The sequence below is a fragment of the Rhipicephalus microplus genome, chromosome 1 (genome assembly GCF_043290135.1).
Source record: "Rhipicephalus microplus isolate Deutch F79 chromosome 1, USDA_Rmic, whole genome shotgun sequence".
NCBI lineage: Eukaryota > Metazoa > Arthropoda > Arachnida > Ixodida > Ixodidae > Rhipicephalus > Rhipicephalus microplus.
In genome coordinates, this window is record NC_134700.1 from 112,087,018 (window position 1) to 112,104,029 (window position 17,012).

The 17,012-nt window shown below is 43.4% G+C and overlaps 1 protein-coding gene across 1 annotated transcript in view; it reads left to right on the forward strand.

Moving 5' to 3' along the window:
- The window catches only part of LOC119178257 (mitochondrial intermediate peptidase), a 108,087-nt gene that overhangs the window by 76,353 nt on the left and 14,722 nt on the right, over positions 1-17,012 (forward strand). The window contains exons 12-13 of the mRNA XM_037429450.2: positions 6,302-6,523; positions 10,248-10,481. Of these exons, the coding sequence (XP_037285347.2) occupies positions 6,302-6,523; positions 10,248-10,481 (456 nt within the window). The remainder of the gene's footprint in view (positions 1-6,301; positions 6,524-10,247; positions 10,482-17,012) is intronic.

A 17,012-nucleotide genomic window follows, 5' to 3' on the forward strand; every position in this document is an offset into this window, starting at 1 on the left:
AACTTATGGTAGTTCAAAATATTTACATGTAAGTGATAAAACAGGAGATAACTAATTGGATTAAATGACTATACCATACATACATATCACTAACTAATACAGTGTCACTTCAGAACCTATACACATACACATAAATGCATACAACCGTATATAAACGCACACACATATATATATGTATTGCTACGATACTGAGGGGGTGTGTGGAAGAAGAGGAGAACGAGGTTGGCACGAGGGGTGATCGGCCAGGTCCCTGGACTCTCGCATTGATCATCTCCTGTAAATAAAGGCACCATACCGTAACAAGATTGGTGAAGGTGCGGGGTACAGCGGAGTGATCCAACGCGAACGATCACGAAAGCGCTACCTCAAGAACTACGCCAAAGCCGCCGATTGGCTGGTCTACCAACGCTCTCTATGGATCTGATTGCTGACGGCGACACCACGCACTCTTCGTCTAATGCTGCATGGCCCCGACACTTGGTACCACGAAGCTTCTCTGGAAGCGTCGGAGAAGACGTCGACGAATGGCTGAAACACTTCAACCGTGTGAGTAAATACGATTGTTGGGATGCGGCCTCCCGGTTGTCCGACGTCGGATTGTTTTTTCAAGGGACGGCTTTGGTGTGGTTTGAAAACCACGAAGAAACACTAACGACCTGCGAAGCGCTTGAGAAAGAAATAGCGAGCTGCTTCGGGGACCCATTGATGAAGAAGAAGCGCGCTGAGCAAACTTTGATGCAGCGTGCTCAAGTCCCCGGTGAAACATGCACAATGTACATTGAAGAGATTCTGAAATTGTGCAAGTCTGTAGACCCACGCATGAAAGAAGATGACAAGGTAGGGCATCTTCTCAAAGGGGTTGCTGAGGATGTCTACAATTTCCTCATCGGCAAGGACACCTTGGCGTCTGTAGCGGACGTAATACAACACTGCCGCACGTTTGAGACACTGAAGGCTAGGCGCATCACTCCCAAATTTGGTAGACTTGCCAACGTCACCACCGTTGCAAGTGTCGACGTCCCTACAACATCCTCCTGTGATCTTGCCTCAATGATGAGGCAAATCGTACGCGAAGAACTTGGACGACGTGATGCTGTCAACCCGCCGAGAGCACCTGCTATCAATACCTCCCCGCTATACGACGCAATGTGCGCTGCCGTTGATGCCACGCTATATGATGTGCCCCAATCAAGAGCACCAGAGCCTCAACCGACAACTTAAATCATCGCCGTGGTTTCCAGAACGCCTCCCGCCAACCACCTACAATGGTGTCTTCGTGGGACGATCATGGGCAAATAGCGCCTCGTGGAAGGTTTGGTGACGTGCGTGAGGCCCCTGTGTGCTATAACTGCGGTTTCCGTGGACATGTGGCTCGATTCTGTGGTCAAAGGCGTCGCCCCCAGCAGCGCTACTACGAGGGACCATCAGCTTCTTCACGACAAGACCGCTGGCGCGGTGGTATGCGTTCAATGCGGGACCCGTACGTTGGGGACGGCTTCCAGCAAACGACCCACAGTGATACACATGTAGGACGCAATTTCCACCGGAATTTACGCAACGACTCGCCTTCCTCCGTGCAAAGCTTGACGCCCCCCACAACACGCCGGTTCCGTTCCCCATCTCCTGGTCGACGCGTCACCTCCCCGCCTCCGGGAAACTAGGTGGTGCGGCCAATGGAGGTGAGGTCGCCGAACATTTGTCACTACATCCGCCTATGCCTCTACCCGTTTTTATGACGCAAAATAGGGTCCCCGTACTTATTGATGGACTTCCTACGATGGCTTTGATAGATACTGGAGCAGCTGTTTCAGTGATGAGTCTTAACTTCAAATTGCGGCTAGGACATAAAGTGATGTTTCGCTGAGACAGTTGTGCATCATTTCGTGCAGTGAGCGGGGAGACATTGTGCCCGATCGGTGTGTGTGCTGTTAGTGTCACTTTGGGTGACAAGGTCTTCGAGGCTGAATTCGCCGTCCTGACCAGCTCCACCCATGACATCATCTTGGGCATCGATTTTCTACGCGAGTGCGGGGCTACTGTAGATTGCAGTGCAGGCGAGATTATGCTATCCGCATTTACTGACGATCCTAGGTGCTGTCAAGGATCTATCACCGTCATTGAGGATGTTGTCTTGCCGCCCAACTCGATGAAGACCGTACGCGTTGACGCCTCTGTCTCGGACGCCGGAAAGTTTGATGTTCTTGTGGAGCCCATTCCTCTCAATTGCGCCAAGAAAAATGTGCTCTTTCCACATTGTGTTCTGTCGATCATTGATAGGCGATCGGCCTTATGGGTGTCGAACTATTCAAATGAACCTGTTATGCTACCCGGCAGAATGCGACTCGCCCGCTTCGAACAAAATGCGACCAGTTTTATTGCATCTTTAAGTGACGAGAGAGTAGATCCTATTCGTGCAACGTACCATACAGAAGCCAACTTTCTGAGTATGGTAAACAAGTCGCTATCATCAGAAAAACGTCAAGCTTTGGGCGAAGTCCTTGCGAAGCATGCTAATATATTTGACTTTGCGCAGAAAGAAGAGCAAATAAGTGTATCCGAGTCGCGTACTCGCCATGGGATTGACACAGGATCCGCTCACCCGATCCGGCAGAAACCATACCATGTCTCATCTGCGGAGCACAAGGTCGTTACTCAACAGGTAGAAGAGATGTTAAAGAAAAGGGTCATCCAAGAGTCGTGTAGCCCTTGGGCTGCCCCTGTGATTCTTGTCAGGAAGAAGGATGGTACATGGCGATTCTGCGTGGATTACAGATGGCTCAACTCCGTTACTAAAAAGGATGTCTACCCGCTTCCCAGGACTGATGATGTCATCGATTGTTTACATTCGGCATCGTACTTCTCCGTGGATTTGAGACCTGGTTGTTTGCAAATCCCCATACTCCCGAATGACAAAGAGAAAACGGCCTTCATAATCCCAGATGGTCTATTTGAATTCAATGTAATGCCGTTTGGCCTATGCAACGCTCCAGCCACGTTTGAGCGCTTCATGGACTCTGTGTTACGTGGACTAAAGTGGGAAGTTTGTCTTTGCTACCTGGATGACATTATAATATTTGGCCGTACATTCGATGAACACAACCATCGTCTAGACATTGTTTTCACCTTCCTTGAGAGAGCTAAGCTAACCCTGAACTCTAAGAAGTGTCACTTTGGCAGCCGTGAGACTCTCGTTCTCGGTCACCTGGTGGACAAGCATGGCGTTCGACCCGACCCCCAGAAAGTCGCAGCAGTCAGCAGCTTCAAACAACCTCAGTCGGTACGAGAGTGGCGAAGCTTTTTGGGCCTATGCTCATACTTCCGTCGCTTCGTGCCCAGGTTCGCCGACCTCGCTTACCCTTTGACGTCCCTACTCAACAAGAACGCACCTTTTCGGTGGTCAGCAGAATGCGAGTCGTCTTTTTCGCAACTCAACTTTGTTTTGACGTCAGGGCCCATACTTCGCCACTATGACCCATCTGCTGCCACAGAAGTTCATACCGACGCCAGTGGTGTAGGTATTGGCGCCGTCTTGGTCCAACGCCATGGAGCTGCTGAACACGTCGTTGCCTATGCCAGTCGCTGTTTAAGTAAACCGGAGCGAAACTATACTGTCACAGAGCAGGAATGTCTCGCGGTCATATTCGCCGTGCACAAGTTTCGCCCTTATATCTATGGACGCCGATTCTCGATTGTCACGGACCACCATTCTTTATGTTGGCTCACTGGACTACGGGACCCATCTGGTCGTCTTGCTCGTTGGGCGTTACGATTGCAAGAACACGACTTTGATGTCTGCTACAAAAGCGGTCGTCGTCATACCGACGCCGATTGCCTTTCACGACATCCCCTTCCGACAACCAAGTGTGACGCTGACAACTTTGATCAATATTTGGCTGTAGTGGATACTCCGTTTCCTGACCTAACAACTTTTCGAGCAGAGCAAGGCAATGACAACAGTCTCGCTTCTTTCTTTATTTCCGGAACGAACGGTCCGCGTGATTTCGTCGTAAAGGATGGTGTTCTTTACAAAAAGAATTATTCCGGCGTAGGCCCTCGCCTACTTCTAGTTGTGCCTACAAGTATTCGACAACACGTACTTCGAGCAATGCACGACGACCCAACATCTGGCCATATGGGTTTTTCTAGGACATTTTATCGCACGCAAGAACGCTTCTTCTGGCCGAAGATGCGTAAAAGTGTGACTGCATACGTTGCGAGCTGTGAGCAATGTCAACGCCACAAGCGTCCTACAGCTCCACCAGCCGGACTACTTCATCCCATAGCACCCCCGAGTTCACCATTTGACGTCGTAGGTGTCGACCTGCTCGGCCCTTTTTCGCGATCAACGAATGGCAGCCGATGGATTATTGTGGGCGTTGACCACCTCACACATTACGCCGAAACTGCGGCGATTCCTGCGGCAACGGCCACTCAAGTTTCACAGTTCCTGCTGTCACAGGTTATATTACGCCATGGATCCCCCCGTGTCATCATCAGTGATTGCGGGCGGCAATTTGTTGCCGATGTAGTTGAAGACCTCCTTCGTCTTGCTTCGTGCCATTTTTGTCACACTACCCCGTATCACCCGCAGGCTAACGATTTGACGGAACGAACAAATAGGACTCTCGTCAACATGATTTCCATGTATGTTGATTCTGGACACAAAACATGGGACGCGATTTTGCCATTTATAACTTTCGCCTACAACACTGCACAGCACGAAACAACGAGATACAGTCCATCTTATCTGCTCTACGCACGCCAACCCCGCACAGCTCTTGACACTATCCTTCCTTTTTCCGAGACTGATCAACCTACTCTCGCCGAAACCATTTGCCGCGCAGAAGAGGCCCGGCGCATCGCCTGTCTTCGAACTTTCGTCTCACAGAAACGCTCCAAGAACCGTTACGACAGAAGTCACCGGGACGTATGGTTTGAGAAAGGGGATTTGGTGTGGCTTTGGACGCCGCTTCGCAAGCGCGGCCTCTGCCAAAAGTTTTTGGCCAACTACACCGGTCCGTTTGTTGTCTTGGAACGTCTCAGCGATGTCACGTACGAGATATCTCAGCTGTTGTCAACTGGCCGCCGCTCAAGCAAGACCAACGTCGTTCATGTTGCCCGTCTAAAACGTTATCATCATCGCAACGAAGCCTAACTCGCCCGGTGGGCATCGTCTGCAAAGGGGGAATCGCTACGATACTGAGGGGGCGCGTGGAAGAAGAGGAGAACGAGGTTGGCACGAGCGGTGATCGGCCAGATCCCTGGGCTCTCGCATTGATCATCTCCTGTAAATAAAGGCATCGCACCGTAACAATATATACACATACACATATATTCAGGTGTCGCATGTTGTTAGTAAGAACTGTTTTAGATGCCACCGGAAACAATGTAATGAGGGGCTTGATTTAATAATTGATGGTAGTGAGTTCCTGAAAGAAATCGCAGAAAACAAGGCTGTCATTTTGCCGTAGTTAGTACTTACTATTGGAAGCAGAAGGTTACTATTTTCAGAAAACCGTGTGTTATGGGTATTGTGGAGATGTGTGAGGGGAAGTATGTCAGTGAGAATGTCACCGACTCTACTTCTGAATAATAAAATTCCAAGTTTGAGTTGAAAGGTGGAAATGAACGGTAGAATCTCGAGAGTGCTAAAGAGGGGTGCTGCTGATGCTGTGTAGGAACTATGCGTAATAACTCAGACTGCTCTTTTCTGTAGGTGAATGAGAGATGTTAGGTGTGTGGCGTAGGTATTGGCCCAGGATGAAATGCAGTAGGTTAGGTGACTGTTAATGAAAGCATAGTAAAGGGATTTTAAAATGTGTTGCTGAAAACAATGCCTTGTGCGAATGAGTATGCGGATGCCAAAAGCAGTCTTCTTGACGACAGAATTCACGTGAATGTTATATTTGACTTGAGGGTATAATGCGACTCCTAGAAAAGTAGTGAACTTGGATGGGGTGATGACGCAGTTATCAATGTATATTTCGGGTGAAATTGTAACGCTTTTCTGGGATGAGTGAAATAACATAAAAGTTGTTTTAACAGGGTTGATTTTCAACAAGTTATTTTTGCACCATGAAACAAGTTTCACGACATCAGTGTTTAATTTTGTTAGTAGATTGTTAAGATCTTTGTCACTAGAAAATATTGTGGTATCGTCAGCATAAAGGATGCAGTCAGATGAGTTAAGTTATTAGTCAGAGTATTATTATTATTATTGTTATTATTATTATTATTATTATTATTATTATTAGTTCGCAAACATCAGCTTTGTGTTGTTTCCATTTGCCGCAACGCTCAGCTTCCAGTGGTGGTACTGATGCTCAACCTGGCCAGTGCACCGTGGGGTTCTCCACCTCTGCTGAGTCCATCATCCCTGGACAACCTCTTTCACGAGATGGGCCATGCCATGCACTCGATGCTGGCTCGCACCCGCTACCAGCATGTCACGGGCACGCGCTGCGCCACGGACCTGGCCGAAGTGCCTTCCATTCTTATGGAGTACTTCTCCTCCGACCCAAGGGTAAGAACGTGCCGGCATGTGCAAATATTTGAGGGTTTCTAATATCTGAACAAATATTATGATATTCGAATGAGCTTCGATATGAGTTTGAAATTTCCAAAATTTCAAAACAACCATAAGAAATAGGTGAGTTTTGCTGCATTCCACCCATCTGAAAAGTTGTTTCATTTTAGTGAGAGATTATAGTTCCGTGAAGTCGTCTTTTAAGAAAAATGTGGTTTATATTTGCTTTGTGCACATCTTTTCCACCCGGTTTAGACCTATATAAAGTTTGCAGTATTGAATATTGACTTAATGAATAAAGTTTATTTAAAGTTAGTTTAAAAAGGAAAAATTCGTGTTGCTGCGAAGTCATACTTTAGGGTTAAGTGTGCACTATGATATTTGCGCCTTGAATATGTTTTTTAATCTATAGGAGCATGTAATGCAGACTTATATGGGCGTTCTATGGCAAATTTTAAACCATAATGCAGCTTACTTTTTTTAACTTACACACCAGTATTATTGATATTTGTATTAAAGTTATTCTGAATGATAGTATTTCAAAAAATTTTAAAAAATAATTTTTATTGATATTTGCATATAAATTAGTCACTTAATTAACAAATTAGTGTCATTTGACTGTCGTGAGTAGGCAACCCATCTGCTCAACTACCTCATTAAAACTTCCTATATTTTTTATCACATCAAACGTAATACATGTTATCAAACTTTTGTTCAACTATTCAGATGTGCTTGTGATGTCGGTGTTCAGTACATTTTTCATGTTGTATTGTGTATTTGAAAAAGAATGGCCCAGTGCAGAATAGCGAGCTCTTTTTAGTATAGTGAAGCCTGTTCGTATAATGCTGTTTAATTTAAGAACTATAAACAATTAGAGTTGTCTTCAAGTGCATGCATTGATGGCCTCAAGCTCCTAATAATTTTGATGTGCTAATAAAGAATAATGTAAAATAATGGTTGTGTTTTGATGCAAGTATTCTGAATCAATATAAAGAATAGGCAAGGGCCTAATACCAAGCGTTGAGGCACTCCAGCTGGAACAGTGGCACCACTTGTACAAGTTTAGTGAAAACAGTTCTTTCTAATTTTGGTACCATCAAATATTTTATTCAGTTTAAAGCAGTGAAGTTGTTAGTCTGTCAATTTTACATAGTTAAGGGGTAAATTATGTATTTTGCTTTCCTGAAGTTGAAAAATAAGTGCTGTAATCCACGTCTCCTATAAAGACCTTGAACACTTTCATAAGAAAATTTACGTAACTAGGCACATCATGGAAAAAGGGTATTTTCTAAATTAATACTGACTCATTAGATGACAAAATAATGCCTAATGCAAAATGTGCACGAGTGGTTTGTGGTTCATCGGAGGAAGCATTATTGTTCCATAATGTGACACACTGCTTTTAGAACTACTTTCCAACCATAATGAAGCTTGTAGTAAGCAGTATGAATATTCAAAATTTAGAATATTTTTTAATAGTGTTCTCGATGTGCACTGGCAGTGATGGAAGTGCTGCTCCAATTGCTCCAAGCTGTTCCAAAAGAGAAATGCTGCTCCTTGCTGCTCCAAAGTACAGTAGACTCCTATTAATTGAAACTCTCTTAAATGAAATTGCTGCTTAAAAGGAAGAACTGTCCGTAATATGTTTGGCTTTATACTTGAATATTATACCCCTGTTTATCTTACAATAAATGAAACTCCTCTTAAAGGAAACACATTTTCCTATTCCCTTCAGGTTTAATTTAAAAGGAGTCTACTGTACAATATTTGCTAGTAACTGCTCCAAACCTGCACCGAAAAGATGTTGGCAAACTAAAAAGCATGAAGTCGAACCATGGAACCATCCCGTGAGCCTAAGCGAAACCAAAAGCATGCTGTATACACTACCATCCTAGTATGTTACTCAGTGGTGTCAACCCAGAAAAATCTCAAGTGGTGACTCATATCAGGGTATGGTGTCCAATTCATATTTTTAATATGGGTTGTATTTTGATTTCTGTAGGAATTAAATGATGCTTTCAAATAAAATTTTAAAGAATGAGCATGGGGTTCGAGCTCAAGCAATCGCATTGTTCTATTCAGTCTAATTTTTTTTCCTTTTTTCGATTTCGATAGTTTACACAGCTGAGGGGCATTTAACACAGGTACAGGTGAAAAGCCTTTTTAAAAGTTGGTTGCGCTATACTTAACTGTTAACTCAATTATATCACGTGCTAAAGCTAAATTTCAAGGGGGACACTTGCAAGGGGTGTCCTCCCCAGCCTGAACACCAGAAAAGTCTTGACTCTCTTGACTCCCCCCCCCCCCTCACTCAACCCATAATTTATGCAACTATACTGCTTGTATACTAGCTACATACTAGCGTACGGCATGTGTAATAATAAATCTCAATATTTATTAGATGCTTAAGTGATTTTTTAGGCTTCAGGAGCTGTTAGGAACATGCATCTGCTCTGAAAACACCAATAGCATTTTTTTCTGCTCCAAAGGCACTTAAGGCAGCTCTAAAGCACCATTTTTCCTGCTCCAGAATCTGCTCCAAAATGCCACTTCTATCACTGCACTGGAATTTTACTATTCGAACTATTTCAACTTCCCTAAGACAAATACTAGAAACGCCCAATAGGCAGCGGCCCTTTCAGATTTTTTATTGTGCTTCAGCCTGTTACAATATGGTATTACTGAAAAGCTACCTTTCAGGCTCTGCTATGGTCGCAGTTTTATTGACTCAAGAAGATGCTTGTTCCAACATGGAGATGATAAATCTGGCAGAGGTGCGGGCTCTATTATGTTCTCCTGCATCTGAAATGTGGGCAGGAAGTCCCACAAATAGGACGTCGAAGATTGTTAGCATCTGAAATTTCAGATGTTCTTGCATGTACAGGCAGATTGTGTCCGTCACAGAAGTTGAGAGAAGACAGGCCGAGGAATAGTATCTTTTCCTTTCGTGTATGAAGTGTTGTCAGCAATACATTAGTTGCACCAGATCATGTACATAAATACACCTCGGTCTCTACATTGCCTCCACCTTGATAGGACAACTATGAAACACCACCTCGCAAAGCACTTCATCAAGTTAGCCAAAAGAAACCATTTTCATGTTACTATCTGATAAGAATGTGCTTAGGAATCCTCTCCTGCTTTATTTTTGTGCCATTTCGCATTAAGGTACTGAAAATAATCTAGAAATATTTGAGAAATATTCTAAATATATTCTATTCGATTCATACTCGCACTTCTATATTCGAATTAGCTTCGCGCCGAAAATTTTGCTATGCTCACAGCCAAAGTTTACAGGCTTGGAGTAATTTATTACAGCTTACGTAGCAGTACACAAGGTGGTCAAAATTTCTGGAGCCCTCCACTGCCACTTCCCCCATTGTGCTTTTGGGTTGTTTAAATGCCGGATAATATTATTATTATCCATTTAAGTGGACAGGTGGAGACAAACTTGCTTGTATCTGTTGTGAGACTTTCTCCTCTCTCGAACTTGCTAAATCATTGGTAAATCAAGACCTGGCTACACATTGTCTCGCTCACTCGCTAAATCACTGGTGCAGGTGCGAGACACCTTTTCGAAAACTAGAGGATGCGGAACACCATCACTTTGCGCATTCAGCTGCTTGTAAGGCGATGCGAGAAGCATTTCAGAATACCCTAGGATGCCCCACTGAAGCACGAGTTGACTCGACCGTTTTCTGCTGTTCGGGTGTTGACACAGGTGGTGTCGACATTTGCCCGCCACTACCAGACGGGTGAGCCCATGCCGTACGCCATGGCGCTGTCCCTGCGCCAGATGCGTTACCACTTTGCGGCCAGCGAGACACAGCTGCAGGTGTTCTACGCACTGCTCGATCAGCGGTACCACGCGCATCACCCTCTGGGCAAGAGCACCACAGAGTTGCTGGCTGATCTGCAGGGCCAACACTATGGCGTCCCTTATGTGCCCAACACGGTGAGTGGTTACGGCCACTGTTGTAAAGCGGTGCTAAAGTTCTTCTCTCATCTGGTTTAAATGCCTGTCATCAGTAGAGGCCAGATTTTTAGGCACTACTAAAAATAGGCAGGCAAAGCACAGATTCAGGCCCCCAAAACCGCAAATATAGGCACAGTAAATTTTAGCAAAAATTTAAATTTTCAAATAATTACGTGCAGAACGTGTCTGTACTAGAGAAAAACGAAAAGAATCATTTTAGTCAATGATAGTAGAAAGGCATCAATATTTGAGCATATTCATGCAATTATTTTCCCGCAGGGTTTGCAGAACATGATCTCTCCTTTTATTGTCTTGCGTGGTGAGTTAAGGGTTCACCACCAAATGAACACGCTTCTGGGTCTCTTTCTTTTCAGCATGGCTGAAAAGGGCAGCCCAGGAGCATATAGCCAGATCACTAATAAGCTAGAAGGATCATTTAGGGATGAATGGGGTCTAATCGCACTCAATCAGTTTCTTCTCCGTGTCTGAACACCATACGGCATCCCTCGCCAGTTTTGAGCATTTCGAACAGGCAAGAGAAATGTTTGCACTGGGCACTCACAATCTCATTTTACAAGATCTACAACGCTACGTACTTCAGAAAAAGTTGAATGTCTGACTGAATGCCGCTTGCTCTTCATCATGCGGGTGCGCACCCCTAGAAGGAATTGTCCTGCGTACGTCAAAGTAGTATGTGACAATAAGAGAATTATTTGAAGCAGTGTGTGTAATTTGTGCAATCTATTACTTGAAGTATGATGGTTGATAGAAATATTAAAACATACAAACGAAATCTTTTCACTTTTTTATTTTTTATTTTTAACTTTGAATTGAGCTAGGTGCAAAAGTAAGCTGCCTTCATTTAATTTGCGTCAGTGTTCTCGCCGACGTGCCGTTGCCAGGTCCACAGTGCTTCCAGTATTTTTTGTGCATCATCCCTTATAGCAGTTCCAGCAGTGTGACGCTGTGTATCGTGGTAAGGATATATTATCTGTGCGAACATCTCCAAACATGCGTGTTTAAAGGGATCCATTTCACAGAAACAGGCTGTAAAATACAGAGAAGGCCGAAGTGACACAACACCGCTTGCGTTCACTTAAGCTTTTCATGCGAATGTGGTTTGGGCAGGTCATGTGAATGTAACTTTGCAGCCGCATAATGTGTTGATGCGTCTTTTCGCGTGATATTCTGGCTCCAGGAGCAGGGAAGGAGTTTAGCTTGCAAAGTCTACACGAGACGAGTGGAAAAGGCTTCTAGATTATCTCCTCGCATCATGCTTTTGTGGCTCGTAATGAACCAAAGAAAAATTTTTTGTGGTACACAGCTTTTCGTTGTGCATGCAACAACTTCCAACATGTAAATAAAATTCTCATGTGACTTGTTGAAGGGCCCCTTAATAAGTAAGCGACAAGCAAAACGAAAACCACGTGGACGTTAGATTTCTTTTGCCTACACTCTATTTTTCGTTGATGACACTCCACGGTTTGCATTCGCCCTTCTTCATCCTGCGGCTGCACGGAAACACCTCCGGTTTGCTGGACGTGCAAGCAGGCGCTGTGGAGATGGCGAGCAGACAATGTGATGCGGATGGATAGGCCTATATGTGTAGAGGCTAATCCGCCTTCCTATTGGTGAAGGGGCCTTGTAGCCTTGACAGTGCTTGAAAGATTTTCAAAGATGGGGTAAAGGTTGCACCCCATAGAATTCTGAGAGCTCAATTTCGCCTGGCGACATCAGCACCGGTATCCAACTGTACTAGAAAGAAAAATTTAAGGTTAAATAGTGTTCATATAGGCATCAATTTTAAAAATAAGCATTTATAAGCACTTATGGGAATTTGGGCACAAATGGCAAAAATAGGCATTTATAGGCACCATAAAAACGCTATAAAGGCTATTCTTGACATGTCATTCATGCTCATATATTAAAGTAACACAATAGGAACGCAAGAAGCAAAATATGCATGTGCCTATAATCTGGTCTTTGGTCATCAGTGTCATTCAAGGGGAGATGCGATTGGGAAAAAAATGTTGCGTTAATCTGTAGCCCATGGCTAGAAATTTTTGCTATAGATATATATGTTTTTATGCTGCTTTCAAATATGTAATTAGTTTTATAGTTGGCTAAAAGCTTTAGATTTATGCCTTGACAATGTGTAAGGTATAGTCGGCTTCGGACAAACTTTTTATGCACTAAACATTTATTGCTCTCAGTCGATAATGCCCCATATTGCTCTGCATTAACTGTAGAATGCAAATAAATATCAAGAAAGTGCATATGAGACACTTTATTGGACAAGAAAAGTCGTAATGTTAAAATTCTTAGAATTCTCAGCCATCGCTAATTCTTCATTTTAGATTTGAGATAAATATACAGATCATGTCAAGTTATAAAAAAGGTACTTGCACCCTTTGCATGTTAAGGAATATGTGGGCAGAATTTCATTCCAATCGGGCTATCAGAAATACCAAAATTATGATTTCTGAACTCATGAAGTGTCCCTAAAATGGATCTTGAGAAAGACTCATTTTATTTATTTTTTATTTATTTATTGAAAATACCTTACAGGCCAGAAGGCATTGAGTAAGGGGGGTTACAGTGAAAAATCGCATGTAAATTTCAAAATAAAAACGGTACAATGTCGGTTAGTAATAACAAAAAAAAATTAACAAAGAAATAAGTCAGCAATACGTAAACATGGCGATGAAGTATATAAGAACACTCCGTAACATAAAAACCCTCGGAAAAGAAGTAAAAGAACGTCAAGATGAAATATTAAGGAAATGCGTCTGAACTTTTTGCCGAAACGTGCTGGGGTTGCTATCAGAGGCGATATCGTCGGGAAGATCATTCCACATGCGGATGGCTTGTGGTAGTGCGGATGTGTTGAACGCGTTCGTGTTTCCAAAAATGCGAGTGAAGCTGAGATGGTTATGTAATCTGCGTGACGTGTAGAGCGGGCGTTGAAGGTGCAACGACGATGTTTTGTTACTGTAGACGTACTTATGAAATAGGCATAACAAGGACACGTGACGACGAACATTTAATGCTTGGAGGGAATGATGGAGTTTAAGCTGAGTCACACTGGAATTGATGTCATAGTTTCTAGAAATGTAACGGGTGGCTCTGTTCTGGTTTGTTTCCAGCATGTTAATTTGATACTGAGCGGAAGGGGACCAAACAGATGAGGCATATTCAAGTTGCGGGCGGACGAAAGTTAGGTATGACATTTTGCGAATGTTAGTGGGACAACGACGAAGGTTTCGGCGTAAATACCCCAATGTTTTGGAGGCTTTTGCACAAACGTTAGTGATGTGATCAAACCAGGAAAGCCCTGGTGTAAGGTGGATGCCAAGATACTTGTAAGAAGTCGCCGTGGAGAGCCTGTTACATTGCATATGGTAAGTGAAGTTAGATATGACCTGTTTACGTCCAAAAGAAACAACTTTACACTTATTAGTATTCAACCTCATAAGCCAAGTGCTGCACCAGTTAGAAATAGTGTTCAGATCATCTTGAAGGATGGAGTGATCGTTAGGACAGTTTATAGGTCTGTAGAGCATGCAGTCATCAGCGAAGATTCTGATATGCGATGATATGTTAGTTGGGAGGTCGTTGATGTAGATAAGAAAAAGTAATGGGCCAAGAACGCTCCCCTGTGGGACGCCAGAAGAGACATACGAAGAGGGAGAGGAAGAATTATTAACGATTGTGAACTGCTTGCGAAGTGACAGAAAATTGCGTAGCCAAGATAAAGTGAGGGAGTCTAATCGGAGGGCAGATAATTTTGAAATAAGGCGACAATGGGCGACACGATCGAATGCTTTGGCGAAATCAAGAAATATGCAATCAGTCTGTAGGCCATTATTTATGTTGTAATGAATGTCTGTAGTGAATTCTAGTAACTGTGTTTCGCATGACATGCCCTTTCTGAATCCGTGCTGGTTTGAAAAGAAGAATTTGTTAGTCTCGAGGTGACTGTATACGTGGGAGGCGATTATGTGTTCGAGGAGTTTGCAACATATGCATGTGAGCGAGATTGGGCGATAATTTTTAGGTGAGTTCTTATCTCCGGATTTAAAAATGGGTACTACTTTGGCTATTTTCCAGTCGTCTGGAAGTTTTCCAGACGATAGCGACTGTCGAAAAATGTGGTATAATGTAATGCTAGATATGGAAACAGTATTTTTAATTACCTTAGAGTTGATATCATCTATACCAGCTGATGAGCATGCCTTAATCTGTTTAATTCGACACGCGATACCCTCCACCGTAATTTCAATAGGCTGCATGTATTGGAAGTTGTAATCAGGGATATGTGGTACGTCAGAAGAATCTTCTTGGCTAAATACAGATGAAAAAAAGGTATTAAAAGTAGTGGAGCACTCGTAGTCTGAAAGCGGAATGTTGTTTTCATTAAGTAATGACAACTGGTTGGAACCGTGGTCAGGGGATATGAGGCGCCAGAATTTTTTTGGATTATTTTGCAGAAGAGAAGGTAGGTCGTTGTGAAAATATTTTTCTTTGGCGTTGCATATTGCTTTACAGTAGTCAGTCAAGTACTGCTTGTATTTTTCCCAAGCGGAGGGCGTAGCACTGCGTTTGGCATTGCAGTACAGGCGTTTTTTCTTGTTTCTTTGCTTACGGAGGGATTTAGTGAACCAGGGATTAGATAGATCATTAGAAACAGTGATAACAGGGATATATTGGTTTATCAATGAAGACATCTTGTCTCTAAAAAGCACCCAGTTTTCATTTACAGACCTGTTGTAGAATGACGGAAAGAGGACATTGCTAAAAAATTCTTCGAGCTGTGCACTTATTTTGTCAAACTCTGCTTTGCTGTAGTCCCGAATTTTCTTTTTGGATATTCCTGCAAATGGTACAGGTAAGTCCAACGTTACCTCGATTAAATTGTGATCACTGAAGCCCTTTAGGCAAGAGACTGTCCTCACTGAATCAGGAGCATTAGTTAGTAATAGGTCTAACGTATTTAAACCACGGGTTGGTTGATCAATGACTTGCGAGAGGTTAAAGTCCAAGACTAAGTTAATGAATTCTGTGGAAAGGCAGCATGGTGATGAGAAGTTTGTCCAATCAATCAGCGGGAGGTTGAAGTCACCGAATAGGTAAACTACACCAGTAGGGCAAAGATCTTTGGCATTTTTGATGCTATGACGAAGATCACGTACAAATGTGTTATTATAATCAGGCGGACGTTAACAATTGCCAACCAGAATTTTAGCGTGTTTAGTCACACACATTATCCAAATTATTTCAATGGGTGAGTCAAGATTCAGTACATACGAAGAGATTGTATTTTTTACACCAAGAAGTACACCACCACCTCTCCTGTCGACGCGATCTTTGCGGTATATGTTATATCTTTCACTGCCAGCAAGAACTTCGTTATTTGTGATTGCAGGGTATAGCCAAGTTTCCGTGAGCACGAGTATATCTGAATTGTTGTCTTCCAGAAAAGAGCAGATTGTATCGCGCTTGGGTATTATGCTTCTAATGTTTGTAAATGATATCAGAAAAGAAGGGGTCGCCAAATGTGATTTAGGTTTCTGGTGGTGTTTAGGTGGACATGTTTTGGTTGCGAGCTATCTTTCTGATAGAATAACGGTTTTGCTGGCATGATTAAGTATGTAGGTTTTGCCATCCATGCGTAGCCTGTCAACTGAGAGCTTAAACGGTTTTCTTTGCGTTTTAGCGAATTCAATTAGGCTTTTTCGTGCCTGTCGCGTAGCTAGAGAAAAATCTTCTCCGATAGAATATTTTGACCCTTTTAGTTTTGGAGCTGACGCAAGAATTTGCTGCTTATCTTTAAAGAAAGTCAGTTTGGCTATTATAGGTCTCTGTTTGCTGTCTCTGAATTTCCCCAGCCTGTGCACACGCTCGAATTGTGCGCCAGTCAAAGAAATGTTGAATTTTTCGGAGCAGAATTCGATTATTCTTTTTTCAGATGCTGCCCATCCCTCCTTAGGGTCATCTTCTATTCCAAAAAAAAGCAAGTTAGACCGCCTCTGTCTGTTTTCGGTATCGTTACACCTGGACGTAATCTCGGTCAAATGATCCGAAATTTGGTGCAGGGAGTTATTAGGCGTACCGGTACCAGTTGCCGAACGTGACGCGACAGATGATTCAAGCGCTAAAATGCGTTCAGTTAAACGAGCCACTTCGTTCGTAGAAGCCGTCAGTTTTTCAATGGTCTCGCTTAATTGCGCTGACAAGGCTGCATGCCCTTCCTCTAATTTCTGTATGGTTAACATAGCTGCGGCGAAAGCCTCAGACTCGATCTTGCTCATAGGCCCTGGGTTCGATTCAATATCACCCGACAGCATGAGCAGCACATCAAAGATTACCAGACAGAAACGAGATATTCGTGACAAAGATCGCTTCAAAGCATCACACCATTCGGCTGGGCACGACACCGCAATCAAACAGTAATTGCTACTCCTAACACAGACGGCGTATTTGTAGTCACTGACCTGCAAATTGAGCGGT